Source organism: Argopecten irradians, chromosome 16 (assembly GCF_041381155.1).
Source record: "Argopecten irradians isolate NY chromosome 16, Ai_NY, whole genome shotgun sequence".
Classification (NCBI taxonomy): Eukaryota; Metazoa; Mollusca; class Bivalvia; order Pectinida; family Pectinidae; genus Argopecten; species Argopecten irradians.
In genome coordinates this window covers 11,078,109-11,101,990 of record NC_091149.1, presented here as the reverse complement: position 1 = coordinate 11,101,990, position 23,882 = coordinate 11,078,109, and the positions used below count along the sequence as shown (strand labels likewise).

Genomic DNA, 23,882 nt, shown 5'->3' with positions numbered 1-23,882 from the left:
TCTAAAACGTTCTACGCGAACGTTTATCATGTGATTCCGGGTTCTTTTTAAAAATAATGATGTCACTTTTGTAGTTAATAAAAGTTAAACCCGCTTACCCGGATGTAATCTATAACAATCATAACCAAGTATCCGGCTCAGGGCAATCTGGATATGGATATTAATTGCAGGCACGAATTTCAAAATTTCTCTGTATGACATTATATCATGTGCATGCAAATGATAAATACTTATGCAGGATTTCAGCTGTTCTAAACATCGTATGTTTTTATACGTACATAGCAGGATGTAATTATATCCAAATTATCAAATACAAAAAGACCATTGTATTGTAGTAAATTGTTAGCAGGAAAAAGGAATTAAATATAATTCAATATCGTGACTGCAATTTTGACTGAAAGAACAAAATGCGGTTTTTACCGAATATAGAAATGCGCAGATCTGTTGGAAAACGTAACCTATAAATTAAATAGATGTTGACAAAGGAAATGAGTCAGTGTGATAAGGCCATAGTTGTTTTTTTCTGTTTACGAGCGCGTGCTGGTAGGTTTCAGGTCTCTTGAGTTTAAAAACAAACCAACATTTTCCCCGAACTTGACAATAAAAGAGGTGTGTAATAAGATAAGTGTTTTACTTAAAATCTATATAAAGAAAAAATATTTTCTAAAATGATCTGTTGAAACGAAATAACATATTTGTGTAGAAAACTGTACAGTATCAATTAGAACCCCCAAAATATATTTAATTCCTTAGCAAAACATTTTATTTATTTTCTTGTGTGTGTTTTTTTGCCTTGCTGGCTGGTAGGTTTAAGAAAACCAAAGCGACGAACAACAGGAACAAACATAAATATGGCCTAATATCTAATTCCACGCACGCATCCAGTTATCAACTGATCTCTTTTAAATCTGCTCTCAATGTTGAGTGTGTGAGAATATAAGACTCTTTCATATGTGGATATGAAGGATAGAGATAGTCTACCCGAGGGTCACAAAATGTAGTAAAACACGAGGCTTGCCGAGGGTTTTGCAACATTTTGTGATCCCGAGGGTGTTTTATTGCAATTTTACAGCTATAATATCCCGCCATTTCGAAATAAATTAGAGAAAATCCACGACTGAAAGTCAATTTTCCATACATGAAAAATAACGTGATTTGTTCAACACAAATTCCGTTGTTCGCATCTTTCAAAGTAAAACCAGTCAAGTTTGTGGAAAAAATGTTAAAATTTTACCGAGGAAATAGAAATTGTGTTGATGTCGTGACGTCACGAGGCTTTATTGCATGGGTAGTCATGCAATACAGCCTCAAGCGACGTGAGTGTATTTCCCTAGATCAGCCAGTTTTACACTTAAATTTTATAAAAAAAGATATTTCTGGTATTGAATTACGCTAAATTATATCCCCACTTATAAATTGCAATTTACTTTTTTCCGCATTTACGCTAAAATTTAACTGCGCTAAAATAAGGCCACGCCAATTTGAAAAAATAGTTCCGGAATTCTCGCTCATAAAATTGAAATTTCAGATATATAAAAAAATATTCCCGCTCCTGTTTTCCGAGTTTCAGATTTTGACGAACGAATTCCGGTTTTTACATTATTCGGGGTTATTTTTACGCGCAATGGACATTTTCACGGCATCACGACTTTCGCTTAATTAGCGAAAATTTTACTCTCGCGTAGATGTCGGGCCACGTATTCAGCATGCTTTGTACGTGAAGTAGTGTGAATGGACATGTTTTGACAACTATTGTTGTGACTTATAAGCAAACTGTCTTTGAAGAAGTTGTAAAACTTGTGCCAAGAGCTTTTGCTATTTTGAAAGAAATGCAATATCTATATACTGATTAAGTTAGAACGTGTTGTACAAACGTTGCCTTCAAAATATACAGTCAACTTAATCGTTTTGCATTGTACTAGGCAATTCGACCTCGTTATCACCCATGATATATATAGGGATGGGTGGCATTTACGGTAACCATAAAATAGTATATCCCCCTTATCTACACATCCTAAACATGTCATTCATGAACTTGTGTGTGGATTACTATGTCACAATAAAGATATTTTGAAATCTTTTAAAAAACAACAATTTACATTCTAAATGACGTAAAGATGCTACATCGCTGACAAATGGCATATTTTCTCTATCACAACTGAACAAGAGCAGACGAGTAATTTCCTTCAGTTGCTTTACACCATTACCACCATTGACTTTTTTATTTTTTACTTCGAGATAGAAATATTAAAAATAATTAATTGTGTCTCAAAAATCCATGGCACTATGTCATATATGGAATAATGTACGAATTGCGCAAAACAATTTCTTATATTATTTTTTATGTTAATTAGACAAACAATTACACGAGTAAAAAACAATTATTGTTCCAAGGATGGATATCCTTAATGCTCTGTCGGCGATGGAGCATCTTAAACAAAACTTGAGAGGAAAAATGACAGGAAACGTAGAGATGGTGTCTACAGAGATTCTGGAACAGGCTGACCATGTGTCTTGGGAATTGAATGGACTAATATTTAACAGTGTCCTTATGACAATGACTAACGACTAATGTTAGGGAAATGATAGATAGCACATCAATTATATTTATATTATAGGTGCTTTAATAGACAAGATACAAAAAAAACCCTTTAATAGTGTTGGAGTTACACATGTATTATGGAGCGGATGTCCAGTCCACATTTTCCAGAGTACCAGTCAGTACAAACACACTTAAACTTCAGAACCCGTTTCTCTCACGATGTAATCCGTTTCGCGGAAGTCGCATCTATACAGTGGCTGCACCAGTCACAGGCAGCCGTATTAGGTGTCGGTTTCAAGTAAATCGGATGAATTCTTATAATCGGTCAAAGGTCTGGTTTACTTGTATATTTTCTACTTTGGAACTGTATGCCTCCTAATTTATATACGAATGATTCAAATGCTGAATTCAAATATCGCACGTGCTACAATGCAAGTCAGATCAGTTTTACACATGATTAAAACATAGCTTAAAGATTAGTTGATAGAAGAATGAAGTTGGTAAAAAATATCCTTTAACTAAATGATAAACTCGTCAATGACAATCATGTGTTAAGAGTCGAAAAATAGGATAGAACGCGTATAGATTAGTGAAGGTCTGTCTGAGTGCCATGAAACTTGTAAACGATCTGATAGGTGCCTATCTGTAGTGGTTACTCGATAAGAACCTCTGTACACCGGCGTGTAGGTACTGAGATGTTACTTTACTGGAGCTTAGCACATCTCTCGGATTTACGCTGACCCCAAACTTTCACTTTCAACGAGACGGATAATTATCAGAGGTGAATCTGCTGTCGAACCGTTGCTGCTGTAGAATAGATGCAATTTATTTCCGTTTTGCAAATGGATGGTGATATTTAATATCCTGTCGATAACCTCTCGAGAGGAACGCGGATCGCGACGTCACAAACGGAAGTTATGTGGGCTTAATGCATCATATCGCTCATTGGTTACCAGGATGATTCGTAGGATTATAAAACGTGAAAGTGACAGAAAATCGTCTCAAAAAATGATTTTTATTCGGGTATACCAGCAGTATTCGAACAATCTATTACGCTTTTGGAAAAAACTTGTAAGTTATGACAAACGATGCCTTGTGGAATTAATAATATTATGCCAATGTCATTACAATTAATACGATAAACACTTTTACTGCAACTGAAGAAGCAAAATGGAACAAGTCATTGGGACACTGACACGTACCAATATGGATGACCATATTGAACAAAAAGAGGTAAGTGTAGACATGTAAATATACACGAAGTTTATATAGACAAGAAATGATACATCTGTTTTGCCGTAAGGTATTTGTCGTCCGTGTGCCCGGTTGTTCAAAGCATGGTTAGCTTAATCACATGTTTAGTGAAATTTTCATTTTTTTATTTACTGCAAAATTTGTGATTTTATCTTCATTTAACTCAGAAAGTAAGTAAAGAATAGAGTTCTTATAATTCTTATAAAATTTTGTAAAATTCGTATAACCAGAAATCATTTTATCTTGATTTGAAAATTATCGTGTAATAATATGTGATTAACGTATTTACCTTTTGAACAACAAATGATTAAGCTGACTAGTAAATTTTAGGTGTATTAGTCCCAATACTTCACCGAACGTAAACCAACCCTTGATAACATATTTACACATGGTAATGGTTACATAAGTGATTGGTTGTTTGCACAGCTCGTTTACTTTTCAATGGTATCCAAAAATATTAGTTATTTGTCATCATTCATTTAACGTATGATCAGCTAAAGTTGTATTCACTCTCTTCTACTAGTCATCGATAACGTCTTACCTCACAATAATTCAATTTTGCTTGTTACGAACATTTTCATTGGCTTAAACAGTTACCAGTTTATCAGCGTCGCCCTTTGTAACGTTGTTTCTGATTGGCTTAGATGACGGCGTAATGATTTCATAGACAAAAGAGTCCCAAAATGAATTTTGAATATTGAAGAGATTATCTTTAGTAAATTGAATTATAAGGATTTATTTGAATATATTTTTTATGTTATGGAGATAATAATCGCGGTTTATTTAGAGTACACTTAGATTTTTGTGTTATATCTCCATAACATAAAAAAATCTATTCAGGTTAATCCTTAAATCACTTTTACAAATTCGCAGATTATAAACATGAATATTTGTTTTATTGATAAATCAGAATCTGACAAACTGTTTGAACAAGGTGACAAGCCAGTTCATTATACATTGTATATATGCATACGAACTATGTACTTTCAACGAAAAATGTTTTACACAATTAAAACAGAGTAAAATTTCATGATTCGTTTGATTAAATATTTCAACTGTTCGCCCCTTTTATTTCGTTTTTCTGTCTCTGCTTGCTCAATTGTATATAAGAATGTAATGGAGAGAAATACATTGTTATGGAATAATAGTTCTATTGTTATATTTCTATAGTCTTTTGTTATAGACAATACCTCAAAGGGAATATATTGTTCTTGATTTAAATGTCTAGTGTTATTGATTTGAATGAGGAGGACGCGCAAGTGTTCAAAGGTCATTGACCAAGAAACACTTGTATGTGGGGAGGGAGCAGATCGTGTATCTAGGGCTTGTGTGTGAATGGTGTCAGTGGGGGGAAAACCCAGGGACAAATGCAGGACACGAGATGTTGTTACATCATATTTGTAGTTAGACATATGTATACATTATGTATTTTGTTTTCTTTGAAATGTACCAGACATTACCATACGTCTCTGGATGTCTATATAATTTTTATAAAAAAAGATATAGTTGGAACTCACGTCTCCTACTGAAGCAAAGGTCAAAGCTAATCTGTGAAGAGAACAGATAACTCGATTAGACAGCGTAGTAAGAACTTATGTCAGTTAGATTAAGGTTATTACTTTTACGTTTTTCACAATCCGTTTAATAGATAACTGTACGTACACATCAGACTCTTTGAGAAAAGGCAGACAACCCCGCATACCACACGATAGAGGGTATAACATTGAACTTACAGAATTGCATGAAACTTCATTGGTGGCACTAGAATACCACTGATGATGTTATCAAAGCATATGACGAAATCGTCAAGGATATTGACATGAAAATACATCTAGGCAGTAACTATTATGTGAGTGTGAGCATACCCAGTATGGATTTGAAGCGGGTTAAAATGTATCTAGTATTTAGTTTCGAGTTTGTATCTCATGTTTCATGTGTACATGCCATCGAGAGATAAAGTATTGGGTGACACCTACACACTTGCGGATATTGCCCTGCAGTGACTTAGTGGCAATATTATCTGTCTCAAGTGCCGGAAGTGTGTCAGTCGGTAAAACTCTTAGCAACTTGTCAAGTAGTAATTAAAATGCACATGGATATGGAAATATGCGTATGAAGACATTGTCTTAAAGGTGCTCCACCGCCGATAGAGCATAAGTGGTATTCATCATTTGAATGAACAATAATTGGTGTTTAATCGTGTATATATATGCCTAATTAACACAAAAAAAAACAAAAGATAATTTATTTCGCCTTTGGTGCATGCGCAATCGTTACTTCATTCCATATAGGATATAGTGCCACGGATTTTTTTTCGGGATGCAATTCATTACTTTTCATATTTTTAACTTGAAGTAAACATTTTTCAATGGTGGTAATGATGTAAAGTTAGTAACTTTTATAACTGAAGAAAAATACTAAATCATCTGCTCCTGTTTTTGATGGTGAAAAATACCATTTGTCAGCGGTGGAGCATCTTTAATGAATGTACAGATGAAATACCACACAGGGGTGGGGGCTTGCTTGGTGGGTCGGCTCGATAGGTAATAGGAGGGTGGGGGCTTGCTTGGTGGGTCGGTTCGATAGGGAATAATAGGGGCTTGCTTGCAATTGGTGGGTCGATTTGGTTCGATATGGAATAGGAGGCTAGCTTGATTGGCTTATTGTGGTGATTTAATTAATTCTTGTATTGGCGAAAAATTTATTTTTGTCATAAATCAACTATCACATCTGTGGTATGTATAGCAAGAATTGTCTTTAAAATATACAGTCATGTAAGTATTGGGCAAATGATCATGGCGGCTAAAGGTGAATGCCATCTTGCGGTAAGCTAAAGAGATGTTATTGTTCATTCATTTGTTATTTTTTCCTCAATTTTGTTACGCACGATACGCGGAAAATAATCTCTTATCGCACGCATATTAAACTAAATGTACTTCGTCTAACCTATTGATGTTAAGTAGGATATGTTCATTGAAAGTAACGTTTTAGATCTTGTTGTGGATTATTCCATTCATTAACAATTATAGCATACTGTAAAAGTGGAATTATCGAGACGTAATAATCTTTCCTTTTGTTTTCATTAAACCAAAGCGAGCAGTGTGAACGAGTGCGATCTTATCAACAAGTGCTTATAATAGTAACAGTCAAAGATTATATCACAGGTGCACTGCACGAAAATCATCTAACAGTGAAAATTTCGAAAGCTGACTAGGTCAAAATATCCACATCTACAATACGATATGTTGTTTGTGGGTTTGATTTCGTCAGTTATTTTAAGTCCCGATTTGTGGATACAAGCTGGACGGTTGTTTTTCTCCGGGTTTTCCGGCTTTCCTGCACCAACAAACCTGGCACGTCCTTACGTGACCATAGCTGTAAATAGGACGTAAAACTAAAACCAAACCATCCACAGGGTCATTTCGTTCTTTCTGACGAAGTGCAGTCATAATCGATCAGCTGCTGTGATAGAATAAATGATTGATGAATGGAAGAAGGGGGGGAAGAAGTGATGAATGAATGGATGAATGAAAAGATAAACTGGTTACTGAATAATTGAATAAGTTAATGTTTTATCAAATTAATCATTGTAAATTATTTCGTCTTCGCATATTACAGAGTTATCTCCCTTGTAGGTAAGTATGCATTGTAACGTCATTACTTTGTGAGCGAAATTCATGTGACGTCATTAGTTTGTGAATGACAGAGAGGCACAACTATCACACCGATTGGCACAACTATCGCATCGTTGTGAAACATATTTCTCGGTTATCTGGATACATAGTGACGGGTTGTTCTAAGCAATTAGAAGTAAAACTATCAAGTGATAGTATCAGAGAGGTTAAAGAACTCATTTTCGAGAACCTATGGCTATTTCATAAACATCTGTGATGGAAATAGATAACGATGTTCTACATTGAGCTGATATGTAAATGTGTTAAAGATATGTTTGAACCTTTTCTTTTTTGTGCAAACCGCTGCCAACATTCTTATAACGCTACTGTTTGTAGCATATATCTGTATGTATTATGACGAATAAGCATGTTTGGATTGAGTATATTACCCCAGCGTTCTGTCAATTATTCAACAGGGCCTGCTTTAATCCCCGGGTTTCCATTCACAAACATGTGTTATGAAAGCCTGCAATTTAAACTATACACTGACACTAAATGTTAATGGCGTACTATCAACACGTAATTGATTTTATAACTGTAAATATGATAACATCGTTACATAATAATATAGACTTCCCAGTTATTCATTAAAGTAAGTTTTCTGTAAATAAAAAATAACATGGTAAGCAAAATATAGCCTGTTCTTATATTGAATGTAGTACGTGAGACAGTGGGTCGCTTCGTTATTGAAACGGTTGAGGCTAGGAGGCCAGATAGACCACTTTTATCGGCAGTGGGCATATAAACAGACCATGCTGAGGTTTGTACTGTTCAGATTTCACTCATCAGATAGCAGATCTTGTTTGTGATATATATGATAAATTAATGTCCTGAAGCGCAGCCCCATGGCGTTTATACATGCCATTGTAAACATTGACGGCCCGACTTCAAAGCTGGCCTCCATGACTTCTCAAAGTAAACATTAACCCTGCTTTAGTGTACGGCTACCAACGTGATCGCATCCAACTTTATGTGAAACAAATAACTCATACATGTTACTAAAATCATATACGTGCACGGGAAAAAGGTATATATCTGTAGAATAGCGATTGATATTACATAAACGTATTTTTACTTTTTCATTAAAATTCGGTAGCTAACATTCAGATACAAAATTCTCCCATAATACCATATATATAAATGATGCTCCATCGCCGACAGAGTAGAAACGATACCTATCATTTTAGCAATAGCTGATTTATAATCGTATACCAATCATGTGTCTCATTTACACAAAAATATATATGAAATAATGTATTTTGCTTTTGGTGCGCGCACAATCATTGCATAAGGGGCATAATACCATGAGTATTTTTTGGGGGACGCAATTAATTTTAATATTTTCATCTTGAAATAGGACGATCAAACTTTTCGATGGTGGTAATAGTGTAAAGTAAGTTACAATTGTAACTGAAGAAAAACACTACTTCGTCTTATCCTGTTTTGGTGTTGATGGAGCATCGTTAACATTGGAGTCATTTAAAAACGAAAACAAAAGAGAAGAATTTCAAAGCCTTTATTGTCCTTACGTCAGGTCATTGTTTACTGGTGTCAGCTCGTGGTATCACAACGACGATTATTTTTATATACATTGCCGCCATAATGATGCAATAATGGATCGAAACATACTAGCCAACGAGTTGATTTGGTTCCGGCTAGTTTAAACTGAGGATTCCGAAATTACATTTGGAACATTGCCATCGACCACGGTCTGGTTAATTGCGTTCGGTATTTTGATGTGAGTTATTTTTGTTGATGCACTTGATAGTGGGACATGTCCAATTGTTGACTCAAACTGGATGCAATCTCTATACGTAGTCCCTTCGGTATGAAACTGCATGTGTGACTGAAAATGACGCACTTAGAGAATCTGAGCATATTTGAAATGTGTATTGTTATTGGAGAGGTACTAGTGTCCTTTTTAGAGTTTAGATAGAGGGATATCATCTAAACTTCTTTTCATACTACCCCGGGCAACAAACATCGCATCCGGATTAAAGCCGGTTTTTCTGTCAGCTACATTTTCGTTGTCTGTTATCTTTTTTTTTGTAATTTCACGAGTTTTATACACAACGAAATTTGTATATATACAAAATGTGCGATGTTAAATTAACTATTAGGTAAATATTTCATCTATCAAAAACATTTACTTTACACCATTACCACGATTGAAAAGTTTGAGCTTCTTATTTTGATTAATGATAAAAATATCAAAAACATGGCCGAAAACATTCCATGACACTGAACACTATATGGAATTAAGTATTGATCGTGCACTCACCAAAAGCAAAATTAGTTATTTCATGATTTTTGTGTTAATTAGACACATATAACAAATTATCACACATCAGTTATTACTGAAATGATGTGTATCGTTGATGCTCTATCGGCGATGGAGCATCTTTAACAAGTATGCTATATGAGGTCAAAGTATGCGAAAATAAATAAATTCCATTCGGTAGACAAAGTTATTTCGACAAACGTAATGAACGAAGGTAACTTACGTTTACTTTTGTTACAGATCCTGGAACCTCCGTCAGTAGCGGATTTATATGATGAAAAGACAGGCCAGTACACAACTGCTGTGGGCTCCTATAGGGCGTGGTCAATCGACGTGGACCTCGGACCTCCCTGTCCCTCCACTCCAATTCCGCTGGAGGATGCCCACATCCTTAATTACTACGACGCGCTTCAGGTATGTTGACAAATCAGCTGCTCGTGTATAACATGATCATAACTAAATACTGCATAACCTGTTATTTTCGCGGACCAAAATTTTCGCGATTTGATCCAAAAACGAAAAAAATCAATTTTAAGTGATTTTAAATTTTTTAAGCGATATGGATTTAAGGGTAGATATTGTTCAACCATTCCTCAATATTTCGCGGATCAAATTTTTGCTGTCATACCAAAGTGCCGCGGTACTGGCTATACGGTATTTCCGGTTTTATAGATTAAAGTGGTTAGTTTTGTGATGGGATATCAATTATGTCTACGTTTAGCTATAAAACAAGATATATTTGGATTATGGGGGAATACATTAGATGGAACATTATTTGTAATAATTAGACAATAGCACCAGGAACTTGCAGCTGTACGCGGTGGTTACATTCAATGGGAATTTCAGAAAAGCATGCTTCCGAGGTTACTATTTTTTGCAACCCTTCTCCCCTGAGTATATTGTGTTTCTATATCCACATTCCTCATCATTTTATCAAACAGAATTCGTCATTTATTCATTATAGTATATGAATATATTAATATCGATCTGTATGCACTGTTAATAAGTCTTCAACGTCAGACAATAACATATTCTTAAATGAAAAAAAAACTTACTCAGTGACGGTTAATGTGCTTATCGAGTTGGAAAATGTAGTATTTGTGGAAAGTATCATTAAGATATCCAAACAACTGCGAATCTGAACCTTGGTGTAAAATGTTTGGGTATTTAAGTTACTGTAAATGGTCTTATCTTAGCACAGTCAAAGTTTTGCGGAAATGCGAAAAACTGTAAGTTATGTTTTATTAGCGCGGATGTAGATTAACGTGATCCAGTGATTCAATATTAGAAATCACTGAAATAAAGCTACCACTAAAATTAGTACATTTACAGTACATATAAAGGAAACTAGTAATTGGATGTTAGATATTTTCCCTAATCAGCCGAAAATACCACGTGATTTGGAATGTACAGATATATCAGACTATCAGACATTTAACACTCTAGGCCACCGTGAAGTGTTGAAGTGGATGGCTATTGATATCGTCTCGAAACCTTTACCACATAACTACTGCAGTGTATTAGTTGAAACAAATGTAGCCGGATACTGTTACAAAGTGTACACTTAGAACCTACTTAAAAATACGCAGAACATTAACAATTAATAGTATATTCGTTAACAAACTACATATTCAGACACTTACAAAATCTTAAATTTCACCAAGACTATTGACGTGATATAGCACGACTGTTATTATTGGTAATTATTGGTCCAATACGAGAAGACTACTATTACGGAGTTAACTCCTTTGCGGGTAGGTATCAATTGTGACGTCATTATTTTGTGGGCTGCATTTGCGGCTACATTTGCATCCTCCGAATATGACTACCTTCAAGGACAGATAACTCCGTAAATATGCAAAAACAAAAAGAGAATGTACATTATACATATATACAGGGAAAACATGGTAAATGCCTTACAATACAAAGTTTATTTCGGTGCGATACGCAGGAGAGCCGATTTGACGAGGCTCTGCCGAGCATTATGTTTATCTTGCAACAATTTTTTTATAGATGGCACCTAAAACAAAAGCAAAATGCCGGTTATTCACCTGGTTTCGCTCGAAGCGAGACACTTTTTTGAGGCGCGGGAAAAAATTCACACCCTAAATCGAATGAGAGTTTACTCCTTTTGACAACCATGGAGAATTAATAAGCGCCTTCTCAAACAGTTTCAGTACTTCTGTTCAGAGCGTAATATCACTGAAACAACATGGTAAATATTCATACACAAATACCCATCAAACAATTATCTATAATCCATACCTTTGCCATGATCCAGGAAACAGACGACAAAGCCATACGGGTGTATCAATATCGTGAAATATTGCGTCATTCTGAGGAATGTGACGTCACGTCTTGGAGAATCTGATTGACGTTATTATCACCCAAAGGTTAAAGCTCGTGGTCACGTTAGAAAAAGTTCCGTCAAATGTGGAATAAACTCACGGAAATCCTATTGACGGAAAAAACATTTGGTGTTGAGGGATTTTTTTTCTATATTGCCCACGAAGATTAACCTTTAATTGTGTAAATGTATTACGTCATTCAATTCCAACAAATAGTGACGTCACATTCACCGGAATTACGTAATGTTTACGATATCCAAATCCCCGTATTGTAGTATTGTCCGTTTCCTAGCTCATGACGAAGGCATGTCTATATCGTAAAAGAAGTACACTCTCATTCGCGTTTAGTGAATGAGTCTCCCTGCGCGACAAGATAGCGTCTCGCTTCAAACCAAACCACGTTCATGACCTCATACCCGACAGTTTGCATTATAACCTAAAGGTTGCTGGATACACAAACTACACGGTTAGTATCTTATAATGCCAGAAGGTTTATTTTGTTGCTCGACACGCAAAAGCGACATGACTCGGCTGTATTCTCTAAATGTACAAGTTGTTAGGTAAACTGTAGACGGGCGAGCTATTAGTTATTTAAACTTGTAACAAGGGTTGAACATGTCTCCTAAATTCAGAAAAAAATCAGTTACTTAAGCTCTATTGGCAAGCAACCAGTTTTCGCCGAGTACCAATTCTCCCAATCGCATGTGTACTTGTATGATCACAGATGAATTGTCTGACAATTTTTTTTTATAGAAATCAGAATGTTAGTGTCTTCTATCATTTTTATTAACGTAAATTGATGCGATGGAAGGAATTTGTACTCGACGAGAACTGGTCGCCTACCAGTGTTTACTAGTGGCGCTTTCTTTTCAATGCATTAAGCTCTAGACAAATATAGAGTCAACACTACAATGATGGTATGAACGAGAGCAGATACCACAAAATCATGGAATCCTATAACATAATTAATAAAATTGATCAATAGCAATATCCTCAGGTAACAATAAAACATTCATTAAGGCCATACCAAATAAATCAGTTGAACTGAAGAAAAAAAAATTGGGAGCGAGCGAGCGAAATTTTTCCAAAGTTTAACGATTCAACTGAGCCCCTGTTCATATCAAATTTTAATCAAAACGGGAAAAAATAGACTAGTTCTAGGTCAAAACTTTGATTCGCAATTGGATATAACTGGTTTTAAACTATGACGATCCATGATTCGCAAAAGATCTAATTTCATCGATGAAGATGCCTGTATATTTCAATTTTATATCATTATTCTTTTCAATATATCTGTTATTGGAAAAAAGATACTAGGCTTTACAAATGTAACTAATCTGAGAGAGAGAAAAAAAGGAAAAAAATGAAATTAAAATTTGATTGGTTTCTATTTATTTATTATTATTTATTTTATCATTTTATAGCAACATATAGTCTAAAATCTACATCAAAATTCCGGAAAAACCCCCTTTAAAACACATGATCCGGATCCATTATTACAATTACCCAAAATGGCGGCCATTACGATTGCAAAGTTTGTGATGATAGGCCTATTAAACATTAAAAACGTGAGTAAATCATTTAAAGTTGTAAACAGAGTTTGTTTGTAAAGTAATACTCACTATCTATAATGCACAAAATCCCTTGAAAAGTCAGATGATTGTTTAATAAGCAGCCGATCGACCTCGGACTCAGTTGTAATGCATCTACAGCTGACCTAACGCTACGCACGTGAATGTATGACTGACTGATAATTAGGACTGCTGATGTTGGTCAGAGAGTGTTCACACCTCTTTGTTTACCTCATTATCAAGCCATGACCAGTGCATACGGCCTGGTATGTAGATATGGCTAGGATTGGTGGATTTTACCGTGAAAAAAATATGGATTTGCCGACTTTTTTGAAGGTGCGCTGCAATTTTTTATTTACATTTTTCTGAACTTAGACATTTTAGGAGCGGGTTTCCCGACGAACAACTGATTAATTTGGAGTGGCCTAAAGTGTTATTAATTTCAAGCTATTTTCACTCTTTTCAGTATTCTCTCTATGAGAACAATTTCCCGGAAACTATCGACAGGACAGACTGCCCGCGGACGGGATTTACAGACAATGACGTCACGATCGCATTACTCTCATCACCAGTAGAATGTTTCGCCATTTTGCTCGCTGGCGGAAATATATGTCCACGTGACATGTTACTTGTAATGTCATCATCTTGGGTCACTAAGGTCAGATCAACTCGGGACCCAGAATTATTCTCTCTTTATGTCCACAAGGCGATTACTATGGACCTTGCTGGGCAGTCTTTCCTGGACATCTTTAACCCTCCACGGCGTGTGACGTATCTGATGAATTACTTCACGCGCGCATGCACTGACGGTCAGCGGTCAGATGGGGAGACGCTCGAGTCAGATGTGGACTGTCCGATGTCCAGCTCTCTGAAGTTGGTGAGGAACGTTGACGATAAACTCTGGACTCGGACTTTACTTGCAAACATCAGTGATGCTTTCCCAGAAACGTTAGCTTTCACGTATAAATGTCAGCTGAACTATGCTGTGTCCCCTGGTACAGACATTACGGTTGTCAAACTGACCTCGAAGATTGGGATGGCTAATCTTATAAAGGATGAGGTTGAACGATTTCTGAAGACAAGAAACGTCTTATCAAGAAATAAGGTGGGTCCATGTGATATATTCCCTAACCACGTGTGAAATATCAATATGATAAAGTTATATATTTTTCCATAGACCGAAAGAATTGTATGTCAAGTTTTATGACGTCATATATACAGAACGTTTTAAAAGTGACACAGTCATTGGTCAAACTGAATTATTGGATGAAATATCAATTCGACGAACTCAATTTGTTTTATTGTAAACATAAGTAAAATCGCGAAAATTTATGCCTAATTGGAATTTGAGTGAGTTATCTAAATTAAATCATAAGCATTTATTTTAATCATATTACATATCATATAATATATTTTGGGTTTATGAAGTCAAAGAAGAATATCCTTCCATTTTATGTCGATGATTTCATAAACCCAAGGGAGTCATAGACAAGTACGGACGGACATTGGTTTTCTGAAGAATGTCCTTCCATTTTATATCAATAACATGATTAACATGATACTGAGAAAAAATGCTTAAAGGGACAATTCACTCAGGCTAATTCTTTACATAACCAAGAAGCAAAATATGGCATAAATGTATTGTTCTACATTTCTTATGAAACATATAACATAAAATATTGACAAATTCGACGTCTTTAAATCTACACACATCACAACATGGGCTTTCAGGCATATCACAGTAAAACCGACTGATAATTTCCATTAGAACTGGGTGGTTTTTTTCGATATATGTACAAATTTTAATTTTTCTCTGAATTGTCCCTTTAAATGATAGGTAGATCAGACGTATAAAAAATATCTCATATAAATCCATAGTATACCTTTTAGATAATGTCATTATTCTTCTGTTATCTTATGCTATGTTGTGAACATGATTCTGATACTTCTATCTTTATTTTAGATTGTAGTGAAACCTTCGGGAGTTATTTGGCACGGCAGTCTAGGTGTGACGTATCATGATCGGAATGACGTCATCGGGATTTCTGAGGCTGCCATTTATCTCCTTCGAGACATTGAACCAGAAAACTGCATTCTTGTGGAAACCTTCTATGCTCCACCACTGAAGAATAACAAAAATTTGGGTAAATAGGAATAGAATAAAATATATCTGATTGGTATTTCTTAGGATAACCTGCAATAAGTTAGCTACAAAATATGAAAATTAAAGGGATTAGATATATATAACCTGTTTTTGTTCAATAAATCAGTAAAAAATGTTTAATAGAATTTTGGAATTAATTTTATAAGCTACGAAAGATATTCCGTCTTTGCATATTACGTAGTTAGTTCCCTTGCGGGTAGGTATCGATTGTTACGTCATTATTTTGTGATCACCATTTGCGTCATTTTCTCCGAGAGGTCTACCGTTATGCTTGAAAACACATGACGTCACAATCAATACCTACCCGCAAGGACAGATAACTCTGTAATGTGCAAATACAGAAAATTGCTAGTAAAAATATATCATTCAGGAACGAAAATCAACATTATCAAATTAAACGTTATATATGATCTGGATTATAATGTTAAACCACCTTTAAACAGCTATGATCAAATCACATTTGACGTATAGGTATTATGTCTGTCAGTTTCGGTTAACTAGTAAACACAAATTAAATTTTAGATCTATATTATAAAAGGTGATAAGAAACAAGCAGCTATTTGTTGATTATAAGCAAACTGTAATGTAAGAAGCATTAATAATGTAATATTTTCATACTAAATCCTAAAATCTTTCTGATTGGCCATTTTGTTCTGTATAAGAAAACTTCCGAGAATGCACGAAAAACCGACGTCACATGACGTTGTAATCAGGACATCGACGTTGCATGTTTAGTTTGGAAAATTAATCCTTTGGAAAAACAATGGAATTATACGTTTAAACTTACTTTATTTCATAAAATAATCTGAGATAAATTTTAAGTTTTAAAACATTTTTTATCAAACCCGGATAAAATAAAAAAGATAATGACGTCAATGCTAAAATAAAAAAAATGCCAAATTAGCTTTACTGATCAAGTAGCTGGAGCGTGCTTTCAAAAATCTCAACTTCATTTTAAGGCACACAACATGTTAAATATAATGGCAGCATCATTGAAAATATTGGTTGTCATAGTAACAAAACGGAAGCATCTGATTGGCTGAAATTTAAATGATGTTAAAATGAATCTACATACATACTCACACATCACATTGCATACAGTTGAGGCCATCCTTAATTGACCTTAAATAGTATAGAACTTTAAACCTAATTAACCAAACAGGTTTTTAAAGTTGTCTATCTTAATAATGATTTCCCTGTCAAATCATGACAAAATACGCAACAAGAAAAAGCTACAAGCTACTGAAATATAATTTATCATGTACATATTCAAACCGACACTTTTAAACATCTTCCTATAAAATCTTATCATGCCTTGTACGTTTTATTAGAAAACACAAAGTAATTTTGTTTGGTAAGCACATACGGAAGATGTGATGATCTCAACTGATGTGACAGCAGTTAAATACAAGTGGAAAACTATATAATCTTAAATAAATATCCATTGTTAGACAAAATATCTTTCGTTTTATCGTCTGAGCAAATACATGATTTTGTGTAATCAATTTCTGATAACAAACGCAATACGCATTATCTTCCGGGTTCTTCGGTAGACTTAACGAAGGACTTATTTACTTTAGACATACATTAATGATGGTATACAGATATTTATAACGATAGCATATTGTTTGCTTCCCCAGTCAACCTTTTCCCATACGTCTGAGTTTTATGTAAGAAATGACAGGTGTTCCCGAGGTTAACAAGAGGCAAATAGAAAATAAAAAAAAAATATTTGAACTTTAAATAAAAAAACACCTAAAGATTACAAAGCAAATATTTGTTTTGAAAGTTCTGAGCGAAACATAAGATGGGGACTATCTTTGAAGCGTTTTCACTTGAAGTATCAGCTGTACTTAAAAACCTTTGTAATGCGATATCAACGAGATAAAGCGATGGAATGACTTCCGTGTATAAAACAGGTCAGATTAAGTTAAGGTTTCTAAAATAGGTACAATATCTTAAAAATGCTAAAAAGAATTGATTAATTGGATCATGTGTCCTAGTCCTGGGAAAGTTTCGATAGTGCTGGGTAATATATTGAAACGTTCTTGGCACTCTGAAGAAATTTGACATATGACGATAATGTTATCTAAGGAAAATATACCTACAAAATACCAATGGCTAGATTACGCTTCTTCTCTGACATATTTTAACATTAATAGTTTGTCTGCGTGACAAGTATGTCGAGAGGTCTGACATAGACCTGATTCAGTTCGTATCAGTAAATCATATTAGCCATTTACCTCCTGAATAACAGTTTCAAGGTCCACGGGTTTGGTGTTTCCATAGGTATAGCCTTGGGAATGTACTTTAGTCTGTGAAGTATTTTTTGTTTCCTACTGAAAGTATCGTTGTATATGTACAAAGCGTCCAATTAGCTTAAAAGTCTGGTTTTTATTTGCATAAACGAAAGGACTAAATTACTTTAGATAAATACATTGCAATCACAACAAGTTTTGCTACACATGCATTGTTATGAATTATATACATACGGAAATATGTTAACCTTGTTATTATAGGCATAGGTATATATTATATACCATCTCTAACTCATTAATTGTACTTTCAATAGTTTTCTTAAAGATAATGTCAGCAAACTTTAACATATGTAAAAGAACATATTGAGGGCAGTGTATACTCTTTCAGTTCTTTTATTTGTCATTTAACTCCTGCTCTCAAATTAATATTTCAGGGTAATATATTATTTTGTTCAAGTTTGTAAGACATTGATTTATCATTCATAATTAATGATACGCTTGAACTGATTTTAGGAAAGGCTTTCTGTTTTAATTATTTATATTTCGGGTACCTAATAATATTTCGTATTAACGCAGAGCTCAAATGTTATAAACATGTTTGCTTATGAAGTACTTTGAGCGTCTAAAGGCTATCGTTCAAATTGATTAAGACGTTCATGCTAGCATTGACTGCAATAACTGTACGACATTGATTCCACCTCATTCCGTCTTTGCATATTACAGAGTTAGCTCCCTTCCGGGTAGTTATAGATTGTGACGACATTATGTTGTGAGCGCAATTCACGTCGTTTTCTCCAAAAATATGACGCTCGCAAACACATGACGTCACAATCAATACCTACCCACAAGGGAAGATAGCTCTGTAATTAGCAAATACAAAATATTGCAAACCCAGGATTTTGGCCTGCGTTGTTTTCGTGAATAAAGTAGTTCGCTATCAACGTCTCTTACAAACAGATTCATATAAAATTTTGGGTGAAGTGTTTGAATTCGCATTCTGGAGAAATTATGCGATTTTCATATCTTTGGGATGTTTTATAGATATTACCGTTACAAGGTAACTCAATATGTGTTGTGTTGGGTAAGTCACCGTTATTTGTTGTATAGGTGAATCATTTGAATGTTTAAAGATGCTCCAATGCCTACGAATGGTAATTTGTCATCATCAAACACAGGGACAGATAAATTAATAGTTATCTTAAGTTACAAAAGTTAATTGCTTTACACCATTATCACCATTGAACAAATTGAGCTTCTTATTTAAATTCAAGATAGAAATTTCTAAAAATTATTAATTGCGAACCTGAAAAAAATATATATATCATTGTGTCCTATATGACATAAAATACTGATTGTGCATGCATCAAAGTAAATTATCTATATGTACTTTTGTGTTAATCAGACACATATAAACACGATTATTATCAATTATTGTTCCAATGATGGGAACCGTTTATGCTCTGTCGGCAGTAGAGCATCTTTAATCATTCTTATTTGCATATTATAAAGTTATCAGCCCTTCCGGGTATGTATTAATTGTGTGGCTATGTTTTTGCGAGCGTAACGTCATACCTTTCGGAAAAAGATACGTAATTTGCGCTCACAAAATAATGACGTAACAATCTATTCTACCCGCAAGGCAGCTAAATCTGTTATGTGCGAAGACTGAATATGTTTTATTTTTATTTATAGAAAACATTTCATTTCGGCTAAGGTCAACCGTTTGCCGTGGATTTGGTGATTTACCGATGACAACTACTTTATTATGTGGTATCGCCCAACGTGAAAAACCAATCAACGGCGACAACACGGTCCCTCAAACGTTTGACACGACACTGCGTACATGCGGCGTAACAGCAAAGGAAAGAAAGCGTCTGACAGATTTGACTATCAAAATATCAGATGATCTCATGAGGGAAATATTCAAAAAAGAAAATGAAATGACATCAGCAGAACGAGGCGGTGTTGGCGGCCAAACAGATGTTATAGGTATGTGACCCCAACCTTCTCTCATGAAATTGAAAAACTGAAAAAAAATTTATTTAAGTAGTTTCTATTTAATAGTCTGTATGCGTATGGTATGAACACATTTATTTACTAAAATGTTTCGAAGCTCTATGCTGAACAAAAGGTTGAGCTTTTTGTTTTAATTTTCATCTTATAGCAAATCCAATATTTTTTGAATACAGAATGTATTAACTGAATACAAGTTATTTAAATGGGTTTAAAAAGTTTAAAAATGGATATTTTATTCAGGTTTAGATTTTGTCCTCGGAGAGAGGGACGGGGTTTTGACCCCAATCGCTATTGAAGTGAACAGCCACGACTGTACTATCAACTGCCAACTGTTCGAGTCCATGAATCCTGAATTACAGGGGCGATCAGTGGGCCCTCTGGTGGAAACTATGGTACAACGATCACAGCGCCACCTGATGGATGGAAAGACAATTATTGTCGTTGGAGCTGGAGGATTCAGTAAGCGGTTTATATGGGACGCTGCCCGTGATTACGGTATCAAGGTAAACTATTAGTATCTATTTGAAGCCCCAAAGAAATGCGCTTAGCAGGCAAACAAACTAAGAAATAGGATTGAAATTAAACAAATGTGCTTTTTAGGGTAATATGTGTAAAATTAATATCATTCCGTCCTGATTAAGCTATCAATACAAACATCAAAGAAGTGGGATACTTTGTATTATATAATTAAGCATTAACGCCACAATTTTATGACTTCAGCGGTGTATGAAAGAGATTCTGTTTCCAAATTGTGTATAATCGCGTAGCGGATTCTCATAAATGTTCGTTAACAAAATTTATTTCATAACCCGATGAATAAAATAAGAATACTTACATCAATGCTTATAATTAATTTTTTATTTAATCTTAAATGTATCTTAAACAATGAAAGTTATAAGGTAAACGTCCAATGTATTGAATGCTTATTTTCTTTATAAAGATATGCTAACATATCGTAGATCCAATAAACTTTATACAAATGTATATTTTTTTTTTCTTTTTTTCTTTTTGAAGGTCTTTCTTGTTAATGATGTAGAAGATACGTTCGCTTCCGAGAGAGTAGATAAATTCATACAATATGATTTTTCTAACCACTTACTGGATGCTCAGCATGCTCAAGCCATTATCCAGCTACTGGATTCTGATATGGACATCGTGGATGGCTGCTGTACATTCTGGGAAGACTGTGGTCCTCTCGCTGCACGTATATGCTCCCTGATGGGCTACCACGGAGCTGGCTTGCAGGGTGCGCTAATTGCCAAAAAGAAAAGTTCCACGCAACAGCTGTTACGAGCAAGAAAAGCTGACATACCACACTTTCCTCGAACGTATCTGTACACTGGAAGGTCTGCGGCTATACGTGATGCTAAAGACATTTCTGTGGCTTCGCGATGCATTGGTTTTCCTTCTGTTTTGAAGCTGGAGTACGGTTCAAGTGCTGTTGGGGTCAAGCTGGTTAAGGATGAAAACGAATGCCGGGAGGAATACGAAAAAATCCGAAGTTCTCTTCGGCAGGAATCTGATCATCCTGGAATCGGTCTTGGCTACGGGAATGACATGATGCTGATGGAATATTATGAAGGAACAGAACACGATATTGACATTGTCATCTATCAACGACGACTCATCTTTGCTTTTATTTCTGATAATGGCCCTACAAGACCAGGGAAATTCACGGAAACTGCAGCCTGCATGCCGACCTGTTTGCCATCAGATAAAGCTGGACAACTAAAGACGGCAGCATACCAATGCTGTACCGAGGTTGGACTGATCAGCGGTGTGTTTAACGTTGAAATGATCATGACATCAACGGGACCAAAACTTCTCGAGATTAATGCCCGCATGGGTGGATTTTATCTCCGGGATTGGGTCAAGACCTGTTACAACGTCGATTTGCTACTCTGTTCATTTATGATCGCAGCTGGCGTCAAACCACTGCTGCCAAAAAACATTACGCCTCGCTGTTGCATTATGGGATTGATGTGCGTTCCCTCGGCGCACAGAGATACTCTATCGCGAGCAACTGTCATGAACAAATTATTTAGCCTACACGAATCAAACCAAATCCGCTACAACGAGTTGGATTCAGACGAAGCATTGGACATTGAAACTGATGAGAGTGTGGAGGAGCCGTTCTCTAACATCGCCGTAATGGCAGACAATATGATCAAAGCGAAAGCTGAACTTATTCGATTATGTTCAGAACTGCAAATAACCAATTCAGTGTACGATGTCCCTACGTACGTTTCAAATTTTGACGTTTGAAATTACAAATCCTTAAGTTATACAAACATAAACATTGGTGAAAATAGATGATAGTGATGTTACAAAAGCAACTGAAAGTGAGATATTTTGTATTGATAGTTTAACGATGCAATGACGTTATGCCTCTAACACCTAGGAATGCCGAAGTTATCGGATTGTATGTTATAAAACTAGAAAGTAGAAATTTTGTTGACGCTGTGACTTCACAAGGCTTTATTACATGGGTAGCCATGCGACACAGCCTCAGGCGACATGAATGCATTGCTCTAAACCTGCCAGTGTTAAAACTGTTGGAGAGAAATACAAATGTAGGATAAACTATAACAAAGTGCCGCATGCATCCAAATTATAGACCTTCCGACATACAACACATTGGATACAGGGTAGGCCGTCCTAAAATGACCCTGGCTCTTAGTAGGACGGTAAGCCTGATCAATCACCTAAGTATAAACGTTATTTGTATGCAGATACCTAGTGCATTCAACGAAATGTAGTAAAATAAGTAAATATGTAAATATATGCAAAGAGACCAAAACTGCTTGAGATTAAAGCCAAGATGGATGGATTTTCCTACGAAATATGTAGATATGTACAAGTTGTACATTCACGAGAGTGTAACATTGTTATTAACTTAGTCTGTCTTTCTGCAATCGTTTTTTTCATTTTTTATTTAGGTATTTTTAAGTCTGTGAATGAGTAGAACGTAATGACAAAACGTGATGTTTCAGTGTTGTTTAGTCAATTTTATTGTGATTAAATTAAATCGTTAAAGCATGCATTCTGCCTTTCATGATCTATTCGATACCACACATCTTATTATACATTTATGTATTTAAGGGGTAAAATGCCATTTTCCATGAAACTACTGGAGATTAGACCATGACTTTTAGTTTTAACACGAGAAAAAAGTCGAGCATATCCGAACCGTTTCTCCAAATAGAAATAAAAAATAGTTTACTAGGCGGTAAAAAAGGAACTGTATCTCCTATTAAACATATTATGTTTTACTCATGCGGAACGAAGATGGTAATTACATTCACTTTGATTCGGGCAATATGTTAAAATGTAATTTAAAAGTCACTAAGCAATATTTGATGTAGCTAATATGTTGTTGTATAGGATGAAATCATGAATGATTTGATCTTAAATGCCCCTTCGCTTGCTTTGTAGTCTTTGAATATAAAGGCATTCTTCAATTATATCGTACAATGAAGGATGCGGCCAAACTGTTTCGTGCATTAGGCTGTTGGTGTTGTTCATCTCGTATACGAAAAAAGATTAATTAGATTTCACCTCCACAAAATAAATAAGTTTCATACAACGTCAATGAAAACATGAAGACAACTATAAAGAAAATCCTTTTGAAAAAATATATAAAAACGATTCAAAATACACCATGCAGTATGATATTGCGCATATATTCAAGATTTCACAGGACATTAAAGAAGTCTCGAAATTCAAATCTGCAAAGACACATACATCTTCTTACATTGTACAAAACGACCTAGT

General features: G+C 35.1%; 1 protein-coding gene across 1 annotated transcript; it reads left to right on the top strand.

Annotated features, from left to right (window-relative positions):
• The first annotated feature begins 2,794 nt into the window (after positions 1–2,794).
• LOC138310370 (carnosine synthase 1-like) lies at positions 2,795–23,149 on the top strand. Its single transcript, XM_069251559.1, has 7 exons — positions 2,795–3,775; positions 9,992–10,165; positions 14,137–14,775; positions 15,634–15,814; positions 19,785–20,081; positions 20,349–20,611; positions 21,123–23,149. The coding sequence occupies exons 1-7, from the start codon at positions 3,713–3,715 to the stop codon at positions 22,371–22,373; spliced, it is 2,868 nt and encodes a 955-aa protein (XP_069107660.1). The 5' UTR covers positions 2,795–3,712; the 3' UTR covers positions 22,374–23,149.
• The last annotated feature ends 733 nt before the right edge of the window (positions 23,150–23,882 follow it).